This window comes from Gobio gobio (genome assembly GCF_949357685.1).
Source record: "Gobio gobio genome assembly, chromosome: 14".
Taxonomy (NCBI): domain Eukaryota; kingdom Metazoa; phylum Chordata; class Actinopteri; order Cypriniformes; family Gobionidae; genus Gobio; species Gobio gobio.
The window spans coordinates 2,939,542-2,957,127 of NC_137107.1; the positions used below are offsets into that span (position 1 = coordinate 2,939,542).

The 17,586-nt window shown below is 39.4% G+C and overlaps 1 protein-coding gene across 4 annotated transcripts in view; it reads right to left on the reverse strand.

Annotated features, from left to right (window-relative positions):
- Positions 1-4,496: 4,496 nt before the first annotated feature.
- The window catches only part of tcf7 (transcription factor 7), a gene marked incomplete at its 5' end in the record, with an annotated part of 87,928 nt that continues 74,838 nt past the window's right edge, over positions 4,497-17,586 (reverse strand). The window contains 3 exons of one of the 4 annotated variants that reach the window (XM_079834220.1): positions 4,497-6,148; positions 13,992-14,040; positions 14,510-14,560. In XM_079834220.1, the coding sequence (XP_079690346.1) occupies positions 6,126-6,148; positions 13,992-14,040; positions 14,510-14,560 (123 nt within the window). In that variant the 3' untranslated portion in view covers positions 4,497-6,125. The remainder of the gene's footprint in view (positions 6,149-13,991; positions 14,041-14,509; positions 14,561-17,586) is intronic. The other 3 variants (XM_079834218.1, XM_079834221.1, XM_079834219.1) reach the window with 3 other exon arrangements.

Sequence of the window (17,586 nt, forward strand, 5' to 3'; positions counted from 1 at the left end):
GATTTGTCAGTTCTTTGTGCGATCTCATTTCTGCACCTTTTGGACTGTTTGTGTTTGTTTTCTGGAGGATTGACGCAGTAGCATTTTGTGTTTAACCCTCTGGGGTTCTTGGGGTAGGAAATTACCCCCATAGGAAATGAATGGAAATTGGCCAAATTATGAAAATACAGTTTTTTTGTGCATACAATCTACAAATCAGCCAGAATGCAGAAAAAAAGACTCAACAGTGAAGGAGTGAATCTCTAAAACATCCACACACACAAACACAAAAACACACACACAAAAACACACACACACAAAAACACACACACACACACACACACAAAAACACACACACACACACACAAAAATACACACACACACACAAAAACAAACACACACACACACACACACACACACAAAAACACACACACAAAAACACACAGAAAAACGCAAAAACACACACACACACACACAAAAACACACACACACACACAAAAACACACACACACACAAAAACACACACACACACACACACAAAAACACACACTCACACAAAAACACATACAAAAACACACACACACACACACAATTAGCTTTCGGAATGAAACGCGTTCATTTGTGTGTGTGTGAATTTTTTTTTTTTTTCCTGTATTTTCATATTTTTGCCAATTTCCCATTCATTTCCTATGGGGGTCATTTTTGACCCGAAGGTCCTGAGTGTGAATATTTTTTTTACGACCACTTAGACTTTTCAAATCCTGTCCCCAATGTTTTTGGGTGTTCATATACCAAGTACAAATAAAGTCACCAAGTTTCGGACCATTCCGATAAAGCTACAATTTTTTTATTTTTTTATAAAAAGGTAAAAATGTGCTATTGCGTGATAAAAATGCTGAATGTGTCCACCGGATGACACCGATCTCATTTAAAACATTGCTTTCATGAGGCCTAGGCTTGACTCTAAAATGAAATAAAGCTATAATAAAAAAATTATATATATATAAAAAAATTAAATATTCAATGGGAAAAAATGGGTCATAATTATTGCATAAATATTAATTATAAATCATAAAATTATCTCAAAACACCAAAAAAGAAAAGAAAAAATATTATTGAACAAAAATATATTTCATTGATTTTACTCAAATCTTTTTTTATCTTAATCCCGCCCTCCGGGTCATTTTTGACCCAAAGGTCCTGAGTGTGACCCATAAATGAAGAACCCCAGAGGGTTAAAGGTCAAATCCAGAAACCAGAACGGTGCGACACTGGTGGCCGTTATGTGAACTGCAGCCAGCAACTTATCGCTCGCGCACACGATGTAACCATAGACTGTAAAAAAAATATGCATTTTTACTAGTAAGAATTCAATTAGAGAGCTCTACAAATGAATTTTTACTTGACTTCATTCATTTTTAATTACAGAGCTCTCTAATTCAACTCTTACTAGTAAAAATTCCAACAAAAGAGCTCTAAAATTCAATTCTTAAAACAAATTATAGCTATGTATAATAGCAGAGCTCTGTAATTGAATTCGAGAGCTGTGCAATTGCATTATTGTAAGAATTTAATTGTAGAGCTCTCAATTTAATTCTTACTATTAAAAATGCAATTACGATGAGTAACGCTGGGAACAATTTAAGCTTAAAATGGCTTGCCATATACTACTTAATGGTAAATAAACACAAATGAATTAGAAGGTATGTTGGAAGATACAGTACAACTTACCGAAATGTCTCATACATAATCGATTAATCAGTGTTTTAACTGCGGAAAGAGGTCAATAAAACAGCTTGAGAACTAATACATTTACCTCAGGAAAGCCATTTCATGAACATGTTAGTTGGCTAGCTAAATTAGCTATAGAGAGGAGTGTTTTGCTATATATGTGCTCTGTACATGTTTATTATATCTTTACTTAGACCATTACAATATGTAATTATAAAAAAAAAACGCATTATATTTAATTTGAGTTAATTATAACCTTTATAGCAGCTGACAGGGATGTTTACAAGTTAGGTGAGAGATTTTTTCCCTTGAGAGAAATGAACTATAGCTACTGTATCTAATATTTGTCTGAATGAATCGCTATTGAATCGAGATCGCGATCGTAATAAAGCTTATATGAATTGAAATAAACTCAAATGTTGTCCTGTTTGAGGTCTGGTTTGTGAGACTTAAGTTTGAATAAATCGGTTTTCTTTTCATGACACATTGAGATTACTGTACAGAGTAGTTGTTTTGACATTATCCTTAACATTATATTTGCATTAATTTAATGTGAGAGAAGAAGATCTCGGGAGCGCGCGTAACCGTCACATCCATTTGAATTTCCCGCCGCCACCGGCCCGAGTTCTTCACAGAGAAGTCTACAGGCTTTCATAAACACTGGGATGTCGGTGAAGATCTCGTTTTTACACAAAATTACGTGAAAATTCGTACATATAGCCTCTTTAACTGTAACATGTTGTATAATGGCTCCCAAAATGTGTTCTCTCGTCACCATTATAAACGCGTGAATGTTGATCAGGCGTCTGCGCTATGGCAAGCCGGGGTGACGTTTATTCCTTCCGAGGATATGAATTATTGATATCAACAATTTAGTTTTCACTAGTTAAAATGCTAATTAGATTTCTACTAGTAACAATAACAATTTCTGAGGATTTACGTGGTTACTAAATGTCTATTCTTGATATCAACAATTAATTGCTAAAAGTTTTCGTTTTTGATATCAATAATTCGATTGTCACTATGCCAATGTTAATTTCTGATATCATGAATGTGTCTGTTAGTAAGAAAGCCACTTTAGATCTCTGAAATTAGTCTCCTAAGCATTTATATCAGAAATAACACATTTATATGGCAAGCCGGAATGACTTAGCCTATCCCAGGATATGATTTGTTTATATCAAGAATTCACATTTCTACTGGTAAAAAAAATACTTTTTGATATCAACAATGACATCTTCACTTGCAGAAATATGAATTTCAACTAGTAAAAACTGTCCTTTTTGATCTCTGTTATTATATTTTCACTAGTGAAATCTTAATTTAAATTTCAGAAATACAATTCTAGTAAAAATCATAATTTTATATAAATAATTTGATTCTCACTATGACTATTTTGATGTCATGAATATGATTGTTACTAGAAAGCCATTTTAGATATCTGAAATTATATTCATATCAGAAATACATTTTGAAATACATTTCTATATTAAGAATTAACATTTAATCTAGTGAAATATATATTTTTTTGATATCAGGAATTTATATTTATACTAGTAACAAAGTATTACTGACATCAGAAATGGTTATTTTTAGTAAGAACTGTATTTCTGTAGTAAGAAATCAATTCTTGATATCAAACATTAAACTTGAATGGCAGCCTATGGTGAAAAGTATGGCAAGCCATCTTAATATTTATTAATTCCCTGGATATGCATTCTTGATATCAACAATTACATTTTCACTAGTTGAAACTATAATTCTTGATATCTGTAATTGTATTTTCACCAGTGAAATCTCACCATAGGCTGCCATTCAGACTTATTAAAATTTCACACCAGAAATACAATTCATATACAATTCAATAATTATACTTGTTTCTAGTGCAAATGTGAATTCCTGATATCAAGAACTCAATTGTCACTAGTTGAAATGTTAATTCTTGATATCTATAAATGTATTTCAACTTGTAACATTTGTTATTTCTGATATCAATAATTAGGAGAGTAATTTCAGAAATCTAAAGGGGCTTTCTTACTAACAATCACATTCATAATATCAGAAATTAACATTGTCATAGTGACAATCGAATTATTGATATCAAAAATTATTATTTTTTACCAGTTGTTGATATCCATTTTTACTAGTAACTGTGTAATTATTGATAATTACAATAATTAAGGTTTTGACAAGTAAGAATTATATTTTTGATTTGTGAAATTGTAATTTAATTTTTTTTATCAACTGAATTTGAACTAATTTTTTTAACTAGTGAAAATACAATTACAGATATTAAAGAATTATTGTTTTTACTAGTAGAAATGTAATTCCTGATGTAAACTAGCATTTTAACTAATTCAAATCATATCCTGTGCACCTCAGGGATCTTTTTAAACGTTCCCTTTTCTTATAGTTAGCGCTCAGTGTCTTTGAGTCAATGGATAAAGTCACTTACACTAGAGAATCTACACACACTCTCAATAACACAATCCACAACCACTGAAAGATCTCCTTTAAACAAAATATTTTAATAAATCTAGAGAATGATTGTTACATCAGAAGCGAAAGGAAGAGAGCTTGACTGAAGCCGAGTGAACACTGAACGACTGAGCACACAACACACACACACACGCACACGCACACGCACACACACACACACACACACTTCATATGTCAAACGCAGACGTCTGGATGCAGAGCTACACAACAAAAACTGCAAAATGCCACTTGCATGAATAAAAGTAAACAGCCCAAGAAAGTTTTTTTTTTTTTTTCTCTTTACATAAAAACATATAAAAGTTGAGTTATTTACGGACTTTCATATCTATAAAAGAATACGTTTTACAACACATTTACTTGATTGTAGAATTGAGAACTGACACTGTTTTTCAGTGATGTAGAGACATGGCATTAAAATGAGCAATAATCATCAGTCATAACACGCTGGATGAATCTCACAAAGACATATCTTCACAAAATCAAAGACAATTAAGCACATTCCCCCAGATTCTCATGACTGTAATGCAGGAATTCATTTCCACTACTGTAACGGTGTCTGGACGTAATGAGAACTATATTCACATGACTGTACTACAGTCATCATAATCATATTTATTAACCCTCTGCTACCAAAAATGACCTTTTTTAAAACTATTTTATTATATTTTTTGCATTTTTAGTGGATTTTACTGTAATAAATTATATTTATGCAGTAGTTATAATCCATTTATTCACTTTTTAAGCATGTAATGTCCAATTTAAACTATGAACGCTTTAGAGACGGGTCTCTTTTACAGACGATTCGTGGCAGATCATTGCTGAAGTGAAAAAGTTTAAAAAAAGTTAAAAATGGTATAAAATTTGACATGAAAAACGGCATTTTCAATATTTATATGAAATCCATATTTTCCAAACTCTAAAACGTAGAAAATCAAAGCCATAAATCTAATTTAACAAATGTAAGGTTGATATCTCAATAAATGAGCTTTCAGTGAGTGAGAGTGTGTGTGTGTGTGTGTGTGTTCGTTCGTGTGTGTGTGTGTGCGTGAGTGAGTGTGTGTGTGTGTGTGTGTGTGTGTGTGTGTGTGTGTGTGTGTGTGTGTGTGTGTGTTCGTTCGTGTGTGTGTGCGTGAGTGAGTGTGTGTGTGTGTGTGTGTTCGTTCGTGTGTGTGTGCGTGAGTGTGTGTGTGTGTGTGTGTGTGTTCGTTCGTGTGTGTGTGCGTGAGTGAGTGTGTGTGTGTGTGTGTGGTACCAAACGCCTCCACTAGAGGAGATTCACTTCCCCTCGCTTCTATTGACTATATTTTCCCAACCGTTTAACCTTTTCCAATCATGTCCATAATTTGTCCAGCAAGTGTCAAAACCTTTATCAAGTTTCGTATCATTCAGATGAAGTACAAATAAAAACAAAACGTGAATTTTTTTGGTAAGAAATGACCAAACAGCACCATTGTTTCATATATATTTGACCGAACTACAGTAAGAAAAATGCGTTTTTTTGCATTATGGTAATGAAAACAATAACATGCTTAACTGTCCTTGAAATAACAGAGAGAAAACACTCTTCGTGAGATTCACCCACGAGGAAATCCAATGCCACGACTTCCTAAAAGATGAATGAGGCGCCACAGGAAGTGGTTTATTTGAGGAGGAAGCAGGAGATGGGATGAGTGTCCTCGACGGATGGTCACTGTGGCCGTTTCCTGCTCTCTGTTTTAATTCTGCTGAAGTCGAGCGAGAGTCTGGGCGGGTGGGCGGAGCGTTTGCCGCTCTGTGGGCGGGGACTGCTGGCGGGGGAGGCGGGGTTTGGCAGGTGATAGACAGGTGAAGGGGGGGAGTCTATAGCACTTCCATCGGAAGAATGGGGGCTGGCGCAGCGTCCTCTTTGTAGGTAGCGAATGCACTTCTTTTTCCTCCTAGGAACAGTCAAGAGAGTTATCTGTGAATAAAGCGTGGATGTGAAACGTCACAAATATGAACAGACAAAAATAAAAGCACACAAAAACAAACAGTTATGCCAGAAAATGAGCGACTACTCTACCCAGAGTCAACACCGACAATTATTGACTTCCTAATGGAATATCGCAGACCTTTTTAATTCACGTTTCTTGACGTCTTGAAACAGAATCAACTTCATTCTGATGACGAGGGCGGGGCCACCTGTCACTCACATGAGATCAGCCAATAGCAAACCACCACCATCCAATCAGTCCCCCACAGACACACTCAAGCCCCGCCTACATCTGTTCTTGTTTGAGAAGCGATTCACTCGATATCCGGCACGACAGCAACACTATGAGTGGATCGGAAGATAATGTTGGATAAATCAGGCGAATGATAAATGATATATTGGAATAAACAGTGTTGGGGAAAGTTACTTTGAAAATTAATGCATTACAATATTGTGTTACTCCCTTAAAAAGTAACTAATTGAGTTACTTTTTAAGAAAAGTAATGCGTTACGTTACTTTTGCGTTACTTTTTCTCACCTGGGCTTGTTTTTGTTTTTTTTTTAAACAAAAAAGTTATATTTTTGTAAAGACCTCTTCATTCCAAAATGTAAATAATGCGCCCCAGGCTGAGGTAAAGATGCAGATTCCCTCATGAACACTAGAGGGCGCAGCTCTGGATAATGGAGAATAGATGCAGGAGAAAAAAGCTTTACCAATAAAAACAATAAATCTAGTCATTTTCATCATCAAAGGTCAGCAGCAAGACATTGGTCAATTAAATATAAAGGTAGATTATGCATAAAAATAGTTGTTTTATTTCACATTTAATTATTGGAGGTTTGCATATACTCTGATTTTGCATTTGACTGATTTTATTCATTTTGAGGAGGACAGAATCTTTACTGTGCAAGTGAGATAAATAAATGCTCACATTTAGTCTAGAACTACAATAACCCTCATGTTCACACACACACACACACACACACACACACACACACACACACACACACACACACACACACACACACACACACACACACACACACACACACACACACACACACACACACACACACACACACACACACACACACACACACTCTCTCTCTCTCTCTCGCACACACACACACACACACACACACACACACACACACACATGTTTGTTTTTGTGAAATGTGAGGACATTCCATAGGCGTAATGGTTTTATACCGTACAAACCGTATTTTCTATCCCCTTACACTGACCCTAAACCAAGCCCTCACAGGAGACTGTGCAGTTCACTTTCTGTGAAAAAAAACTCATTCTGTGTGATTTATAAGCATTTTGAAAAGTGAGGACATGGGCAACGTCCTCATATTTCACCCTCTTTTTGTAATACCCATGTCATTATACACATTTGTGTCCTGATATTTCACGAAAACATGCACACACACACACACACACACACACACACACACACACACACACACACACACACACACACACACACACACACACACACACACACACACACACACACACACACACACACACACACACACACACACACACACACACACACACACACACACACACACACACACACACACACACACACACACACACACACACACACACACACACACACACACACACACACACCTCTGCACTAACTCTCAACATGAGCTGTCAGTCAAACTTATGTGAAAAAGTAACTTTGTTGTGAATTTGAAAAGTAATGAGTTACTTTACTAGTTACTTGGAAAAAGTGATATTATTACGTAACTCAAGTTACTTGTAATGCGTTTCCCCAACACTGGGAATAACACTGTAAAGTTTGGTGTGTGTGAAGGGCAATAAAATAAACACATATTGTCCACTAAGGGAATAGTTCATGAAGTGGTCTTTACCCCCTCACACATGGCTCAACAGGAGAAGAGTAAAGTTTGTGTTGAAGTGGAAAGTGTTATCAACAAGTATCGTTTGGAAACCGCAGCGCTACCAAACCACAGAGCCAACCCGTCAGGAGAGCCTGGAGATCCACCACAGGCACAAATCACAGTCAGACGAGCAGCTCGGCCGCATCAAAGCCTCGGAGCCTCACCCTGACTGCAGCGTCAGCAGGAGGGGTAAGATGTGCCAGCGCTGCTGCTTGAAGATGCCAGCGTCTGCTATTGAGCTCAGGTTGACCACAGCGAGCGGATGAGCTGCTGAAGGTGGAGGTGGAGGTGTGAACACAGCAGAGCTTCACTGCACACTTTCCACAGGCTCTACATCACTCGTGTTGCGTCATTTCTTGCTTCAGCTTCAGTGAGAACCAATGAGGTTCATTCTAGTGTTACGCATCACGTTTGAGCTTCAGTGAGAACCAATGAGGTTCATTCTGGTGTTACGCATCACGTTTGAGCTTCAGTGAGAACCAATGAGGTTCATTCTGGTGTTACGCATCACGTTTGAGCTTCTCAAGAACCAATCAGGTTCATTCTGGTGTTACGCATCACGTTTGAGCTTCTCAAGAACCAATGAGGTTCATTCTAGTGTTACGCATCACGTTTGAGCTTCTCAAGAACCAATGAGGTTCATTCTGGTGTTACGCATCACGTTTGAGCTTCTCAAGAACCAATCAGGTTCATTCTGGTGTTACGCATCACGTTTGACCTTCTCAAGAACCAATCAGGTTCATTCTGGTGTTACGCATCACGTTTGAGCTTCAGTGAGAACCAATGAGGTTCATTCTAGTGTTACGCATCACGTTTGAGCTTCTCAAGAACCAATGAGGTTCATTCTAGTTTTACGCATCACGTTTGAGCTTCTCAAGAACCAATGAGGTTCATTCTGGTGTTACGCATCACGTTTGAGCTTCTCAAGAACCAATCAGGTTCATTCTGGTGTTACGCATCACGTTTGACCTTCTCAAGAACCAATCAGGTTCATTCTGGTGTTACGCATCACGTTTGAGCTTCAGTGAGAACCAATGAGGTTCATTCTAGTGTTACGCATCACGTTTGAGCTTCAGTGAGAACCAATGAGGTTCATTCTGGTGTTACGCATCACGTTTGAGCTTCATCAAGAACCAATGAGGTTCATTCTAGTGTTACGCATCACGTTTGAGCTTCTCAAGAACCAATGAGGTTCATTCTGGTGTTACGCATCACGTTTGAGCTTCTCAAGAACCAATGAGGTTCATTCTCGTGTTACGCATCACGTTTGAGCTTCAGTGAGAACCAATGAGGTTCATTCTGGTGTTACGCATCACGTTTGAGCTTCATCAAGAACCAATGAGGTTCATTCTAGTGTTACGCATCACGTTTGAGCTTCTCAAGAACCAATGAGGTTCATTCTCGTGTTACGCATCACGTTTGAGCTTCTCAAGAACCAATGAGGTTCATTCTCGTGTTACGCATCACGTTTGAGCTTCAGTGAGAACCAATGAGGTTCATTCTGGTGTTACGCATCACGTTTGAGCTTCATCAAGAACCAATGAGGTTCATTCTAGTGTTACGCATCACGTTTGAGCTTCTCAAGAACCAATGAGGTTCATTCTGGTGTTACGCATCACGTTTGAGCTTCAGTGAGAACCAATGAGGTTCATTCTCGTGTTACGCATCACGTTTGAGCTTCAGTGAGAACCAATGAGGTTCATTCTAGTGTTACGCATCACGTTTGAGCTTCAGTGAGAACCAATGAGGTTCATTCTGGTGTTACGCATCACGTTTGAGCTTCTCAAGAACCAATGAGGTTCATTCTTGTGTTACGCATCACGTTTGAGCTTCTCAAGAACCAATGAGGTTCATTCTAGTGTTACGCATCACGTTTGAGCTTCAGCAAGAACCAATGAGGTCCATTCTCGTGTTACGCATCACGTTTGAGCTTCTCAAGAACCAATCAGGTTCGTTCTAGTGTTACGCATCACGTTTGAGCTTCTCAAGAACCAATGAGGTTCATTCTAGTGTTACGCATCACGTTTGAGCTTCTCAAGAACCAATGAGGTTCATTCTCGTGTTACGCATCACGTTTGAGCTTCTCAAGAACCAATCAGGTTCGTTCTAGTGTTACGCATCACGTTTGAGCTTCTCAAGAACCAATGAGGTTAATTCTCGTGTTACGCATCACGTTTGAGCTTCTCAAGAACCAATGAGGTTAATTCTCGTGTTACGCATCACGTTTGAGCTTCTCAAGAACCAATCAGGTTCGTTCTAGTGTTACGCATCACGTTTGAGCTTCTCAAGAACCAATGAGGTTAATTCTCGTGTTACGCATCACGTTTGAGCTTCTCAAGAACCAATGAGGTTAATTCTCGTGTTACGCATCACGTTTGAGCTTCTCAAGAACCAATCAGGTTCGTTCTAGTGTTACGCATCACGTTTGAGCTTCTCAAGAACCAATGAGGTTCATTCTGGTGTTACGCATCACGTTTGAGCTTCTCAAGAACCAATGAGGTTCATTCTAGTGTTACGCATCACGTTTGAGCTTCTCAAGAACCAATGAGGTTCGTTCTAGTGTTACGCATCACGTTTGAGCTTCTCAAGAACCAATGAGGTTCATTCTAGTGTTACGCATCACGTTTGAGCTTCTCAAGAACCAATCAGGTTCGTTCTAGTGTTACGCATCACGTTTGAGCTTCTCAAGAACCAATGAGGTTCATTCTGGTGTTACGCATCACGTTTGAGCTTCTCAAGAACCAATGAGGTTCATTCTGGTGTTACGCATCACGTTTGAGCTTCTCAAGAACCAATGAGGTTCGTTCTAGTGTTACGCATCACGTTTGAGCTTCTCAAGAACCAATGAGGTTCATTCTAGTGTTACGCATCACGTTTGAGCTTCTCAAGAACCAATGAGGTTAATTCTCGTGTTACGCATCACGTTTGAGCTTCTCAAGAACCAATGAGGTTAATTCTCGTGTTACGCATCACGTTTGAGCTTCTCAAGAACCAATCAGGTTCGTTCTCGTGTTACGCATCACGTTTGAGCTTCTCAAGAACCAATGAGGTTCATTCTGGTGTTATTTTATTACTAATTTTCACTAGCTTTCAATGTTCCCTAAATGATTGTCTTGTTTGATTATGACCTTTTGTATGATTAAGAATGTCAATCTCATTTCTATCTTATCGTTAATGGTAATTTGATGCTTTATGATGTGTTGTAGAGCACGCTGGTAAATAAACTTTGACTTTGTATCTTTACTCAAGCTCTTGGTGTTTGTGTTTCGTCCACCACTGTACACAAGTAATGACTGGTTCAAACAGGACTACGACTCAAAGCTTAATGGACACAGATGAAACAGTGGAGGGGTTTGTAGCGCATTTGTTTCATTAAAGCAGTGCTGGGAAACCGTCCTGCAGAGTTTCGCTCCAAAGGATCAGGGCTGGAGCTGAACTGGAGCAGTTAAAGTGCACTAATGTTAGTGACAGATGCATGCGGGACAGGGCAGACGGAAGAACAGTAGTACACACCTGCAGGGGCCGCACCAGTCCGTTTGTTGGTTGAGGCCAAAGCGAGCACGGCATTTCTTTGGCGAGCCGGGGTCTGAGCGAAAGGCAGCATGCGTGCACACGGGGAAAAAGAGCCAGTGGCAGAGACAGAAGAGTGAGGCAGAAGGAGATGAAGGGGAAAGAGGCCGCCAAGGCAGAGAGGTTAGCCATCCGCACACCAGGAGAAACAGAGAAGCAATCACAATCAAGACAGTCAGAGCACTCCCTCATAAACAGAGACATATAATATCATGTAGTCTGTGCATGCCTACCACTGCATGTAATACACCACATAAACGAAAGCAGCAAAAGTGCCAGTGTATTTAAAGGGGTGGTTGCATGCGATTTCACTTTTTTAACTTTAGTTAGTGTGTAATGTTGCTGCTTGAGCATAAACAGTATCTGCAAAGTTACAGTGCTGAAAGTTCAATGCAAACGGATATATTGTCTTTTAAAGTTATGGCAGTTTATTGCCTACAAAAACGGCCGGTTTGGACTACAACAAGCTTCTTCCCGGGTTGGTGACATGATAAACACCTGCTATTAACAAACACTGCCCCCGCGAATACGCAACAAAGTGGGCGAGGCCACATCGCAGTCATTACCAAAGAGAGAGAGCTGTTGCAGAACTACAAACCACATCTGGCCATCTGACCAATCTAAGACCATTGTGTTTTTCGGAGGGATGGGCTTCACAGAAGCAGGAAGAAAACGAGCCGTTCAAAGGACAGTGGAGACAGCGGTGTGGAAGAAAGGTCCAATATAAGAAAAATATGGCGTAAAAAAAAAAAAAAAAGTATTAAGACATGTTATACTGCGCCCCATAAACACAAACAAGCCTAGGAAAAAAACCACGGAACCACCCCTTTAAGCCCAAAGCATACTTTTTTATGTTAAACGTGTAGCCTTTCAAAGCATGTACCATCTGAACACGTGCGCACTAGAATCTTGCATCCTTGTCCAGTTTTGCGCTATTTATGTCTCCAAAAGTTATAAGCGATAAAAATGTATTTGTAATTGTTTAAAGAGTGCTTCTCTTAGGGTGTGTTCACACTTGTTCTCTTGGTTCTCTTTGGTCCGGACCAGAAAGGAAATGATACATTTAGTCCTGGTTCGGCTTGATGTATATTTTGCATTGTAACTTAATGAACTGGGCTAAAAGCGCTCGTTGTATGTGTGAACTATCAAAGAGCTTATAAAGTGTGTAAATGACGGGAAGAGCCAGGTGTGCTTGAGCATTCTGTCCTGTTTAGGGTCGGACATCACGTCCCGTTTTTGGTATTTATTTGCTCTGAATGCGACTCATCCAGAATATACAGTTTGAACGATTGGTTTTAAATGTGTATTTTGATTTTTTATATACACTCTTAAGAATAACTTTTTCAGCGCCGTTGGTTCCAGAAGTATTTTTTTCCATTCATTTTTTCTAATAGGGATTTTAAAATAATGTTGAATATATACACCAATCAGGCATAACATTATGATATCCTAATATTGTGTTGGTCCCTCTTTCGCTGACCCATTGAGGCATGGCCTCCTCTAGACCCCTGAAGGTGGCACCTTGTGCTGCCTAATATATATATATATGCAAATGTTAAATTATTTTGAAAGACTTGATTACATCATTTTTGCAGTGCTTAGTGGGCGTGGGTGGAGCTAAAGAGCTCTTTTGGCGTGCTTTGCTTGTTTCGCCTCTCTGATTGGTGTAATTTCTGTACAGCATCATGGGTAATGTAGTTTTTCACCACAAATTCCACAGCATTGAAATAATGCAGGTCAACGGCTTCAACAGAAGCAAATGCCATTGAATAAACAACCTTGTAGTGTAACGGAGGCTGACGCTAGGGGTTGCAGCCTTTAGCCTCCTTGTTAGAGCGTCTCACTCTCATGCGGGCGGACCCGGGTTCGAGACCCGCTTGGAGAGGGCAGGTTTGAACAGGAGGGGTTACATTGGTGCCGTGACCTGGATGAGAGTGAGGTTTACGGGGGTGAGTGTACCGGAGGCCAGCTAGAAGTTGCTGTGCGAGTAAACCTCACTCCTCTGACCTCAAGAGACGCTCTAGCGACTGACGCTAGGGGTTGCAGCCTTTAGCCTCTGTGTTAGAGCATCTGACTCTCATGCGGGCGGACCTGGGTTCGAGTCCCGCTTAGAGTGGGCAGTTTGAACAGGAGGGGTTACAGAAGCTCACAGATGGAGCTATTGTTAAAAATAAGCTATCGTTAAAAATGAATTTCCCTATTGAGAAAATGAATGGAGTTTCTACTTCCAGAACCCGACTGTTTTGGCACTGATGCGAACTGCTCGTTATATTTAAGAGTGTATGTTAATAAGCAGAACGGTCTTATTTTGATATATGACTGTGAAAACACAAACATGTACCTGAGTTGGAGTCCTGCTGCTTGTCTCGTTTCCTTCGCTTCTTTTTGCCCTGTGGTTATGAGAGATCAGAGAAGGGTCGTGAACACGCTGACCATCATCAGAACACACATGTGAGTGTTAAATCATGCTAACTACACTTCTGTATCTGTGTGCCATGCCTGATCTCTGCTTTCTTCCACCCCCTGCTTTCCCAAATACACAATGAGTGTGTGTGTGAGTGTGTGTGAGTGTGTGTGTGTGTGTGTGTGTGTGTGTGTGTGTGTGTGTGTGTGTGTGTGAGTGTGAGCGGGAACAGACACATCCGCACACGACAGCAGCGCTGCAGTTAATATCTTTGCGTGGGTTGCGTGTTTCCTGTTTGCATGTAGGTGATGATTCTAAATGTAGGTGACATTTCTGTTCACATGTGATGCGTGTCAATCTCAGAGAGAGAGAGAGAGAGATTACTTTCTGAAAATATTCAAATATTGAATTTACCAATAAAAGAAATCATGCTAAGGGCTTAAATGGTTCCTTACTGAGAGTGTCTGATCTCTAGATGTGGCCCGGGTCCCTCCTTCAACTTGAATCTATGGGAGCATTGGGCTGTGTTTTCATTCAAATATTTATTTATATATTATTTATCAAATTATTTCAAAGTAATATTGTCAAATAAACACAGTCAGCTGCTACATACGCTGGCATTAGTTTCCATCCAAAGCTGCAAATTAATCTTGGAATATCGCATAAAACATTTGCGTGTAAAACCGTCCCGTGCGTTCAAGAGAACACTTCCTGGAAATTTGTAATAAAAATGGTAGTTTTGCGTAATAAATGCGGTCATGTTCTCTTGCGGTCGGACGCTGGTGTTCGGGAGCGTAACATTAAACCAAATCAATCTGATCGCTGACCTTTCAGAGCCACCAAACAACATTTGAGATGCTGCGACGCCATTGGTCTGCTGGTTAGGCCAGTCATCCAATCACAGAATCAGCTGAGGCAAAGAGTATTTTGTTGTGCATTTATTGGGTAAATGTGTTAGCTTATGCACACTTCTTCTTATCGGATGAATTGAATTGAAGGATTTAAGCGCATTTTTAGAGTTTATTTGAGCATTTTTTACGCGATGTCCCAAAATGCGTGGACGGAAACATAGCTAGTGAAGTTGTCTTGTATGTCCAGTTCTTCTGAACAGCTACACTCTAAAAAAAAGGCAGTTTTAAACCACATTTGGGTCAGAAATGGACAAACCCAACAAATTTAATTTGGATCCCAACGGTTGGGTTTGTCCATATTTGACCCAAATTTCTTTTAAAACTGCATTTTTTCGAGTGTAGTATTGCGTTTAATGCCAAATTCAGTGAGTGATATGAGAAGCCATCTGTGACAAAGTCTCCAGCTTCAAGTCAACATGAACACATTTGCGGCCCACTGCGTGATGTCATATATTTCCCATCGGACGCTTCAGATCATCATTTGGTGTTATGGTTGTAGTGTTTTATTAGTTAAATACGGTCACTGAATGCTGGTTAACATAATGGCGTTAACTAAGTGATCATAATTATACTTATTATAGCTATAATTTACATTAGGGATCGTAGTTGATCTGTACTCAGACAGCAACATAGGGTCCACATCTGGAACATATGGATTCCACGCGTACCAGATGTGGACCAGAACCCCACGGTTTGGCTTGTAAGCAATTCGCAGATTAGTTGCAGAGTTAAACCAGTGTGTTCATTCAAGCGAGTTTAAACCATTTAAAGGACAACTCTGGTGTAAAAAGAACCTAGGGGTAATTAACACATGGTTACCGAGTAGATCGTTCTCTGGGATGCGTTTTCATGAAAATCTAATGTAAAGAGTTTTATCTCTAAAAACAGATTAGCTTATAACGCTAGTATATGGGGCATAGAGTAAGTCCAATTGAAACGCTAGTTAACACCACTAACAAGTCGAGCCACGAACGCTGTGCTAAGCTGCGATAATTCCTATCGACCTGCTCACTGAGCACAGCGTTCGTGGCTCGACTTGTCCAGACTGTTTTCCAAGATGGCTCCTGTCTGTATCCGCGTAATGTTCTGTCTTTATAAAGTATCTTCTTATTAAACTGTTTGTACACTTACAAACTTCTCAATGCTTCGGTTTGCATGTAGGGTCCCTCATTATGCTACTGTGTTAGTGTGAGGCTATTTTGAGCCTTGTTAGTGGTATTAACTAGTGATTCAATTTTACTTATTCTATGCCCCATATACTAGCGTTATAAGCTAATCTGTTTTTAGAGATAAAACTCTTTACATTCGATTTTCATGAAAACGCATCCCAGAGAACGATCTACTCGGTAACCATGTGTTAATTACCCCTAGGCTCATTTTTCACCAGAGTTGTCCTTTAAGTGCCAAAAGAGGCGAAAGAGAACTCGGTTTTCGAGCAAACTCTGTGTCTTTTTGTGTTTGCATGGAGACATACACACAAAATGGCGTCTTCGCAAGTATTCACATAAACACAGTCGGGTGTGTGTTGAGTGAATGTAAATAGTTGTGAAAACGTGTGTACAGGCCCGGTTCTACAAAAGCAGGAGCACGTCAGATACTGTGATAATCTCAATCAGTGTCAAAGGTTACAGCGGTGAGGAATGTAGCCAATCACAGTCATGTCTGTTGAGCTCTTGAACGCATTGGCCAATCAGAGGCGTTTAAGGGTCAGAATTCTCCCTCAGGGGTTTTGTCCCGGGAGTTCTGCACGCTGGCCGATCTTCTCATAATATCAGCGCAGAGATTGGTTGAGCAGTGGAGACAGCGGCAGTGCATGTAATGGAAGGTTTAGTGATTATAAGGGAAGGCTCTCGAGTCTATATCACGCATTCAGAATTTGAATACAAGTTTTGTTTTTCATGCTGTTAAGAGAACGGCCAATTATACGCTGGAAAATGTCAAAAGTGACCAACATATAGATGTGAGGATCACTCAGTGATAACAATAGAACAAAATATGTCAACATAGGTGTGTGTTAAGCAATGTAAATGCAGATTAATAGAAACCTGTTCGAATTTTCATATCAATATTTAGATTTTTTTCCCAATAGTTTGTAAAAGTAACGACTTGTAAATAACCTTAAAGCATGAGTTCACTTCAAAATGAAAATCTTCAATGGGAACTGTAAGGTGGAAAATAATCAAAGATATTTTAAATGGAACAAAATCCTCTGCTTTGCTGTTAACTGCCATCGTCGTGATCAAGATATTGAAATTGACTCAACCCCTTCCCCCTTAACGCCATCAGAGGGCCAGGTTGAGTTAGAAAGACAAAAGAATGATTGGCCGGCTGGCCAACAGGTTTTCGCACCTTTGATACAATGGGGGAAGTTTTGTCTGATTGGTTATTTTCAAATGTCTCACGGGTTGGTCTGATTGGTCAGTTTTACAAGAGTCAGGTTTGAATTTGGTGACATCAGGAAAGAGGATAAAAGAGAATTTCAACTGTAGCTCGCTCTCTTTGGTTTCTCTGGCTTTCTCTGGAGAGAGCTGTTCTTTAGCTCTCTCCCTTTCTCTCTCTCTCTCTCTCTCTCTCTCTCTCTCTCTCTCTTTCTCTCTCTCTCTCTCTCTCTCTCTCTCTCT